The 10,000-nt window shown below is 40.7% G+C and overlaps 1 protein-coding gene across 1 annotated transcript in view; it reads right to left on the bottom strand.

The window, feature by feature from the left end:
- Window positions 1-6,875: 6,875 nt before the first annotated feature.
- Window positions 6,876-10,000, bottom strand: part of LOC120930313 (P2X purinoceptor 7-like) — a 3,803-nt gene continuing 678 nt past the window's right edge. Inside the window, exons 3-4 of the mRNA XM_040341524.1 lie at window positions 7,167-7,525; window positions 6,876-7,078 (exon numbers count right to left, since the gene is read on the bottom strand). Of these exons, the coding sequence (XP_040197458.1) occupies window positions 6,889-7,078; window positions 7,167-7,525 (549 nt within the window). The 3' untranslated portion in view covers window positions 6,876-6,888. The remainder of the gene's footprint in view (window positions 7,079-7,166; window positions 7,526-10,000) is intronic.

Below are 10,000 nucleotides of genomic sequence, written 5' to 3'. Positions count from 1 at the left end.
CTGTATCTATTCAGCAGTTATGGGAGAACGCTTCCCGGGGAAGTGCTCAGGTTTATTCCAACACCTGGATATTATTGCGAGGCCTTTCGCCACTTTGGCGGCTCCGCATGGTTCTCATATGACGAGAATTTCCGTCAAAAACTAGCTGTGCACCCATCGCTGCATTGGGGGGCTAAGGACGTTGGTTATGGTTAAACCTTATGCTGCCACCTAGGCCCCAGTTCACCCCTCGCCCCGCTTCAAATGGTCAGAGTCCAGTCAGGAAGGGTGTATGCTTTGCATTCAATGAGGGTCCAATGTAAATTCTTATTGAATTGTAGATACAAACATGAGTGTTCTTATTGTGGCGGTACTCACGCGGCGAGCAGATGTTTTCGTAAAGCTGCCGCTAGTTCCTCTCATTCAGGACCCCAAGGACACACATGGAAAGGCCCCGACTCCGGTGAGCCTGGCAAGAATGCGCCCATGGCTCGAGCGCTATCCAGACCACAGGATGGCGGCTCTGCTAACTGAAGGTTTTGCCAATGGTTTCTTAGTGCCATCCTTTACTGGTTCAGGGTGTACACCAGTTAAAAATTTACTATCGGTATCCATGCACTCTAACTTAGTGCTTGAGAAAATTTGCAAAGAATTGTCTGAGGGTAGGGGTGGCTGGCCCCTTTAATGACCCGCCATTCTCTAATTTCCGGTTGTCCCCCTTTGGGCATCGTACCCAAGAAAGAGCTGGGTGCGTTCAGACTGATCCACCACCTATCTTACCCACCGCATTCGTCACTCAATGACGAAGTTGCCTCTGTGGAGGCTCCAGTCTGCTACGCCTCATTTGATGAGGCTTTGTGTCTTTTGAGGCAAGCAGGGCAAGGGGCTGTGCTAGCAAAGGCTGATATTAAGTCGGCTTTCCGCCTTCTTCCCGTGCATCCACAAGGCTTCAATTCTTTGGGTTTTCAATTTTTGAATAAATATTATTTTGATAAATGCATGCCAATGGGGTTTTCTATGTCATGCTTTTATTTCGAGGCTTTTTCCTCCTTCTTACATTGGGTCGTGTCAGTCGTTATCCCTCATGGCCTTATCCTACATTATCTAGATGACTTCTTGTTTTTAGGTCCCCGGGGGTCATCAGTGTGTATGTAAGCTTTACAGGTTTTCTTTGACGTTTGTCATGACTTTGGCGTGCCTCTGGCCCAGGAGAAAAACAGTTTTTCCCACGACAGTTATTGAATTTTTGGGGATCACGGTGACCTCCGAACGAATGGAATTCAGATTGCCACAACAGAAGATACATAAAATGAAGTCTATGATTGCAACCTTTCTTGTCAGTAAGAAGGTGTGCTTAAAGGAGGCACAATTCTTTGCTGGGTCTTTTGCTTTTGCAGCCAGAGTCATCCCTATGGCGAGGGTATTTTCGCGCTGAGGTTCTCGTTAGCCATAAAAGGTATGGTGACACCCTTACGCTCATTTCCGAATTTCAAAAAGCATCAAGGATGATCCTAAGAATTTGGGATGCTTTTTTAAATGAGTTTAATGGTCCTCGGCCTGGCAAATGGACTGTATTAATAGTTCTCAGTTGGAATTCTTCACCGATGCAGCTGCTCTGCTGGGTTCGGGGCTTTCTTGGATGGGCGCTGGTGCGCCCAGTCCTGGCACCCTGATTGGCTCCAGAAGGAGATACTTCAAAATCTAGTTCTGTTGGAGCTCTTTCAGTGATTGTGTCGGTGGTTGTGTGGGAAGACATCTTTAGGAATCGTAGAATCTTAGTTCATACGGATAATAAAGGTGTCTTTTTTGCCATCAATACTCTGTCCTCTAAGTCTGATCCCGTTCTGAGGTTATTGCGTTTCCTTGTACTTCATTGTATGAACTGTAATATATGGTTGAGAGCTGAGCATATTGCAGGTAAAGAAAATAACATAGCAGATTCTTTATCTCGTTCACAGTTCAAGAGATTCCGAGAGTTGGCGCCATCAGCGGATCAACATGGCACCCCTTGCCCAGACTTCCTCTGGGGCTTAATTTGGGAATAATATTCCGGAATCTCAAGGCTTCAGTAGCGGAAAACACCTGGAGGGATTATAGGCTTTCATGGCACAAATGGTGCTCTTTCTGTCAACCATTGGGTTTGGATCCACTAGATGTGTCCTTCTTACGTGGCTTTGTCTTTTTTGTCCTTTCTCATTCAGTCTAATCTGTCCCCGGCTTCCATAGGTAAAATATTGGCTGGAGTTTCTTTTTTCCTTAAGTTTGCAGGCCTTCCTGCTCTTACCTCTTTCTTTCAGGTCACTCAGGTTTTGAAGGGCCTCAAAAAGTCTAGGCCCTCTTTAGATAATAGGCGTCCCATATCTATCCCCATTTTGATCGATCTTCTTCAGATCCTTCAAGATGTCTGCTCATCCAATTTCGAATCTTTGCTTTTTAAGGCTGCTTTCTCTATAGCATTCTTTGGAGCCCTTCGGTTAGGTGAGTTTACTGCAGCAAATAGAAACGCTTTTTCATTTCTCCGTTTTTCTCATGTTCAGTTTGACGTCGGTTCTGTCCGTCTGTTTTTGTCCAGATCAAAGTCCTCTCAGGTTGGCCAGTGGTTTTTCTTTATCCAGTTCTCCTAATGAGGCTATCTGTCCCGTGTTTCATGTTCGTAATTATCTTTTGGTCAGACCATTGAGTAACGATTCCTTTTTTATCATGAAGACTTGTCCTCTCTAACTAGGTACCAGTTCTCAGCTGTTTTGGCCTCCTGTTTTGAAGCGCTTGAATTTATCTGGGTACCAATTTTCTTCCCATTCTTTCCGAATTGGCGCTGCCACCACAGCTGATTCTATAGGTTTTTCAGAGAGTAAGGTTAAAAAAAGTGGGCAGGTGGGGCAGCAATAGATATAAGTTATATGTTCGTCCCAGTCTTCTAACTTTATGATTCTCTTTCAGATTTATCCAGGAATATCGCTTGGGTCATAGGTCACTCCTACGTGTTCTGGGCTTACAAGCACTCCGGATCCAGATCATACTCTGCTAACCTGGGGCTTGATCCTGATTTATTTTTAATTTTATGGTCAGGTGTTAGAGGTATGCGGTGGCGCAATTTAAAGACCACCTAGCTTATTTGTCTTCTGTCTGGCCCCAACCCCAAGTGATAGTTATCCACGTGGGGGCTAATGACTTGGTAAATTCAACACATGGGACTTGTTATGTGAAATGAAAAGGGATCTCTATTCCATAACTCAAAATGTTCCCAGGTTCAGTGTTAGTATATTCTGAGATGGTTCCCAGGCTGTTATGGTCGCCGCACGGCACCCTTTTCTACGTGGATAGAATCCGCAGACGGCTAAATAGGACGATTCATAGTTTTATGCCTTCTATTGGTGGCTCTTCCTTTCGTCATTCCGAGGTAGAGGGTTTTTTTGCCTGGGTTGTTTCGGGTTGACCAATTCATCTGTCAGGCATTGGCCTGGGACATTTTTAATATGGGTATCCAGTCCATGATCGAATCAGCCACGGTGGTGGGGGGGCCTCGGCCAACAGCTTCGCGGTTTGCCCCCGGCCGGTGGGGAGTAGTCGTCCAGCTTTTGCTGGATGGACAGAAATTAATTTGATTTTAAAGTTTTAAGTTTAGCCAATTTGGCCTTTTGTAATTTAATTTATTTATTGAGAAAATTTTTGTAACCCCGCCCCCACATTTTATGGATGACACCGTGGCCAATTTTACCAAAGTTAAATAAAAATGTTGTATCAAATTGTTGTTTGGTCTCCTTATTCAATACCTCTGTACTAGCCCATGTGAGGCTACGGCAGTATGCTGAGCCTGCATGGGATAGAGCAGAGGGAGAAGTGGGCTGCCGCGCTCTGGGGTAGTAACAGCCTCTGATGGTCAGCTGCGGCAGCCCCCTTCTCTGATAGGTCCGTTCGCGTGAGGTAAAACCCGCACTGGACGAGCCTATATAAGGGAGAGGCTGAGGCGATTTGCTCAGTCACATCTCCTGACAAGCAGCATCGCCCGCCCGCCCACCCTTACCTGTCAGTTTGTCATAATAAGTCATGGGGTCGTCTGTATGGGGGGAGTAGTCGTCCAGCTTTTGCTGGATGGACAGAAATTAATTTGATTTTAAAGTTTTAAGTTTAGCCAATTTGGCCTTTTGTAATTTAATTTATTTATTGAGAAAATTTTTGTAACCCCGCCCCCACATTTTATGGATGACACCGTGGCCAATTTTACCAAAGTTAAATAAAAATGTTGTATCAAATTGTTGTTTGGTCTCCTTATTCAATACCTCTGTACTAGCCCATGTGTTCCTCGCACTTTACTAACGATTGCTTTACAATGCGTGGAACACAGAGGAGGCTCGTCACTAATGCTGCACCAACCATTTTTACTGATGTCCCTAAAAAACACAATACTGATAATAAATGGCTTCTTAAACTTAAAAAAATTTGGAGAAACGAACAACCAAAAGAGAGTACCTCTAGTGAAAACTTTGATAGCTTAACCTGTCATTGCCAATGTCATCAAAAATCTAATCTTGAAAATGTGTCCAAGCTGGAAGCTGGTACACAAACAACAGAACCTTCTACACATTTTATAATATCAGAGCCTCCCACTGCTAAGGTTGCCAGCCCACGCTCTTATCTTATGGATCACCCCTATTGCAATTTTGAGGAGCCTTTGATGTCGCCAATGTACATGTCTACACCTGAAATTCAAAAGAGAAGACCTGAAGTACGTGAATTGATTGATAATTCACCATCCATGTCCTTCATGTCTCCTCCATCAAAAAGACAAAAAAATGCAATGAGTCTTGTAGGAAAATATTATGAAAGCCCAGACTTGGAGAGTAAAAAAAAAATTACTGTATGCTGACGACCCAAGTTTTCACGAATCTGATTGTGAAACACCACAAAAAAGTGACATGAGTTTATGTGAGAGCCTACCAGACCGTGAACTTCAAAATGAAAATTTAATTCCTCATCCCCTAAATTTGGTTCACGAAAAAAAAATTTGTAGTTTTTGAAAGTTGCTTAGACAAAATCCTTTATGCAATGATGTGCCCTGAATTTGGATGTTCTTCACAAATTTATAAAATAGAAAAAATTATTATTGGAACAATGATTACAGTGTATTCAATCTGCCGCTGCTTACATCGTCTGAAGCTTTGGGAAAGCCAACCCAAAATAAAGCAGTATGCTGCAGGTAACATTTTATTGGCCGGTGCTATAACTCTTAGTGGAGGTAGCTATGCTAAGGTTAGAGAGATGTTCGATCTCTGTGGGATAGCGATCTTTGGGAAAACCTCTTTCAACAAAGCACAAACTAGATATGTACATAAGGCTGTAGACATCAGTTGGCAAAAAAAATTTGTCTGACGTAACAAAAGAACTGAAAGGAAAACCAGTATTCATTATCGGCGATGGTCAATGTGACAGCCCAGGATACTCTGCAAAATACTCTACTTACACGTGCATGGATTTATTTACTAAGAAAATAGTAGACTTTGATGTGGTGCAGGTGTCTCAGACCACTTCATCTGTAGCTATGGAGAAGTTGGGATTTACCAACTGTCTTGATCGCATTATTGAGAAATTTGATGTTCAGTTTGTAGGAACAGATCGCCACACAGGGATCAGAAAATTAATGGCAACTAAAGAAAAATATAAAAAAATTGAACACCAATTTGATACATGGCACTATGTAAAAAATATAAATCGTAAATTATTACAGCTTGCCAAAAAATCTATTAATAAAGGACTTTTGCCATGGGTTCGACCCGTTCTGCTCCATTTTTATTTTTGTAGTGCACATTGCAAAGGGGAAGAGGATGTTTTTCGTAACATTTGGCAATCTGTACTACATCACGTAATAAACGAGCACGAATGGGAAATAGATGGTGTAAAAAAAAAATGTTTACACGATCCAATGAGTGTTGATTCTCGTAGAGTAGCCTGGTTAAGACTTGAGTCACCAGCATTCCAAGCATTGTCTAGTATTGTTCTTGATGCCCAATTGAATAAGGATTTAAAACATTTGACACATTTTTGTCAAACAGGTATTATTGAAACTTACCATAGCATGATTCTAAAATTTAGGCCAAAAAGGATTCACTACAGGTATGATTCTATGGAAACCAGAACTAAATTGGCAGCTTTATGCCACAATTACAATGCTATTCGGAAGCCCGCTCTCACCAAAAAAACTGATGAAAGTGGTCAAGAAGTTCTTGTGGAACGTAAAAATATTGAATTTCCAAGGGGAAGGAAAAAATGGATAGTACGTAATGTTTATGAGAAAATGGACACCCAACATAACATAAATATTATGGCAGACATGATTTCCATTGTTGAAGGAAAACTCGCAAGTTCTTGGAAATCAAAAAACAGACAAATGCCAGCGAACATAGCTCCAGTTGAGAGGCCAGAAACAAGTGTACTTGTGAAAGAACATATGACTCGTTTCTCCAAATTTAAAAAATAATGTTGATAATAAATATTGTATTAGCCAAATATAATTACTTTTGAAACAAAAAAAATAAAATTTTGATAGACATTTATTTTTGGAAAAAATAAATCACAATGTTCAAAAAAGTTTTGTTATATATTTTTCTTCAAATGTTTTGTTATATATTTTTATTCAAATGTTTTGTTATATATTTTTAGTCAAATGTTATTTCTGTTATTTTAATAAAATAATTTAAAATAATTATTTTTATTCTTTTTTTTTAATTTAATAATAAAGTAATGTATATATTTAGTCAATAAATTAAATGCATAAAGAAAAGACAAACACAAAAAATTTTGTTAAAAATTTAACAATTTTTATTCAATCAAAAACTTAAAAAAATTCAACAAAAAATAAAGATTTATTAACCAAAACAAAATTCACACAAAAAAAAAAAAAAAAAAATGTTTTCAATGGAAAGCCATTTCATAGGCATCGTAGTCTTGTGCATATTGAAATCCTACGTAAGTTGCGTTTGGATCTGGGAAAACTTCTCTTATAGTTTTAACGGCACAAGAGGGAATAACTCGTCTATTTCCTTTCCCTAAATATCCATAGATCCAAGCGATGAATGACCGGTACGCTGTTTTTCTTAATCTCCTGTTTAAATATATATATAAAAATCAGTATAGTGAATACACATTTGACATGAAAAAAAGAACATTAACATTTATAATAAAATATTTACCGATTGTTGTCTGCATCTACAATCGGTTGATCGTCAAGGTGCATTGTCATACATGTTAGTCTTACATGTGCCTCTGTTGCTATTTGCGATTGAAAAATGTCAGCGCTAGTTATACAACTGCTTCCCTCTGGGATACTAGCTTCAATTGCTGTAATTTCACGACAGCACACAGACTCAATTTGGCTAGCCATTGGGATGCAGCAATCACAGGAACACCAAACTGTGTTGCCTAATCGGTCTTCATTACCGTCTTCTGATTCAGACTCTTCACTATCTGTCAATGTTGGGTTTACAGGAAATGCTTGTTCATTTTCGTTTCCTTCAAATCTAGCCAACAGCTGCGCCACAATTATATTTCGCTAAAAATATAAGACATCAAATTTAATTTTATATTAAGAAAAATATTGTACATACTTTATGGTTTGACAGCAACAACAACTTTATGGAAACAGAATTGTAGTTAATTCCATTAATATAATTAAAAACATATATATATTTTATATTTTAATTGTGTGTGTGTGTGTGTCATATATATATATATATATATATATATATATATATATATATATATATATATATATATATATATATATATATATATATATATATATATATAAATATATATAAAATAAATAACAGTAAATAATATATAAAAGCACATCCACCAACAATGACTTGAGTATAATGAATATGTCTGTGTATTTTATCATATAAATTGAGTTTTTATGTTTCTATTAATTTTAAATAAACTAAATATAAATATATATACATACAAAAATTTAATTTAAAAATGTAAGAGGGTAATTTAAATTTTTTTTAAAAAAGGGGGGATGAGGAAAGAGAAGGGGAGGAGGTGGATAGATAGAGAGAGAGGGGGGAGGTGTTGAGAGAGAGAGGGATTTCAAGGTAGAGAGATGGACAGGTGGATAGAGAGAGGGGTGGAGGTGGCAATAGAGAGAGATGTGGGGAGAGAGAGAGATAGAAAGTGAGACAGAGGGGGGAGCTAGAGATAGAGGGGGTGATGGGGAGAGAGAGAGTGGGAGTTTTTAGAGAGATGAGAGGTTAGAGCTAGAGGGGGGAAGGTGGAGAGAGAAAGAGGGGGGGGGGGTTCACTGATGGAGGGGAGGTAGAGCAATTTAAAGAGAGAGGGGGAAAGGTGGAGAGGGACAGGTGGAGAAATATATGGGTGGAGGTGGTGATAGAGAGAGAGACGTAAATAGAAACAGATAAAGATGTGTGGGTAGATAGAGGGTGGAGGTGTAGATAAAGAGAGACGTGGAGAGAGAATACAAGAGATAGAGGGGTGAAGTATAGAGAGAGAGATGTCGTGAGAGAGAGGAGGGTGAAGTGAAGAAAGAGAGAGGGGGGTAGAGATGGAGAAGGAGGGGGTATGTGGAGATACAGGGGGGAGAGAGGTTGAGATAGAGGTGGGCTTTTTGGGAAAAAGAGAGCGGGAGGTGGAGAGAGAGAGGTGGTGTTGGAGCGAGAGGGGGGGAGGTGGAGAGAGAGGGAAGGAAAGGTTTGAGAGAGGAAGAGAAATAGAGATAAGTGGAGAGAGAGAGAGGGGGGAGGTTGAGAGAGAAAGAGAGGTGGGGTTGTAGCGAGAGGTGGAGAGAGAGGGAAGGAAAGGTTCGAGAGAGAGAGAAAGGGAGGAAGAGAAATATAGAGAGAGAGGTTGAGAGAGAGAGAGAGGGGAGATTAAGAATGAGAGAGAGGAAGAGAAATAGAGAGAGGTGGAGAGAGACAGAGAGGGGGGAAGTTCATAGAAAAAACTAAAGGGGGGGGGAAGAAATAGAGAGAGATGGGGATGTGGCGAAAGAGAGCAAAATGGGGAAAGGTGAAGAGGGGCAGGTGGAGAGATAGAGGGGTGGAGGTGGAGATAGAGAGATGTGAAGATAGATAGATGGGAAGAGATAGATGTGGAGGTGGAGTGAGAGAGAGGTGTGGTTGGAGCGAGAGTAACGGCGGTTGAGAGAGGGGGGGGGTAAGAGAAATAGAGAGAGAGAGAAGGGGAGGGTGAATAAAGAGAGAGAAAGTGGGAAAGGTGGAGAGGGGCAAGTGGATAGATAGGGGGGTGGAGGTGGAGATAGAAGGAGGAATAAGTGGAGTGAGAGGGGGGTTTGGGGAGATAGAGTGGGAGGTTGAGAGAGAGGGGGGAGGTGGAGATAGAGGGGTTGAGAGGTTAAGATAGAGGGGGGGGATAGTTGGAGAGAGGAGTTTTTTGGAGCGAGAGAGGGGGAGTTGGAGAGAGAGAGGTGGAGTAGATTGAGAGGGACAGGGGGGAAGAGAGAGAGAGAGAGAGGGACAGGGGGGAAGAGAGAGAGAGAGAGAGAGAGAGAAAGAAAGAGAGAGAGAGAGAGAGAGAGAGATATTGTGTTAATTATGTAGTGAAAATGGCGCTGATCTTGGTAAGGTGTCACTCTAGACAGGAGATATACAAGCCAAAAGTAGATGTATTGTTGGGTATCTTTGCTAGGGTAGACTTCACAGATTATGGACTCCCCGGCCCCCTTGATGAATGTGTTGTTTGCAGAAGCAATCCGAACACACAGTTTTATGAAGGGGAGTTAATCCAGTGGGTCTAGGCCGGGCTTGGTCTAGAGTTCTCAACCTCGACTAGTTCAAACATGTAAAATACTGTCTTAGAAAATGTGTATAAGAGTGCTGCAAATAAGTATAATAAAAACCAACAGGATCCTGTGCAGGCCAGCCAATTATTACTAATCTCTGTACATTAAGGATAGTAGGGATGTATGCTCACCGTCAGTATGAGTGTATTTAAAAAAAAAAAAATTTAAGTGAAATTTAAAAAAATCAGTTTATTTGTAAAAATA

Source organism: Rana temporaria, chromosome 3, assembly GCF_905171775.1.
Source record: "Rana temporaria chromosome 3, aRanTem1.1, whole genome shotgun sequence".
NCBI classification, from domain to species: Eukaryota; Metazoa; Chordata; class Amphibia; order Anura; family Ranidae; genus Rana; species Rana temporaria.
The sequence above is the reverse complement of the archived record's forward strand: the minus strand, read 5'-3'. Positions and strand labels throughout refer to the sequence as shown.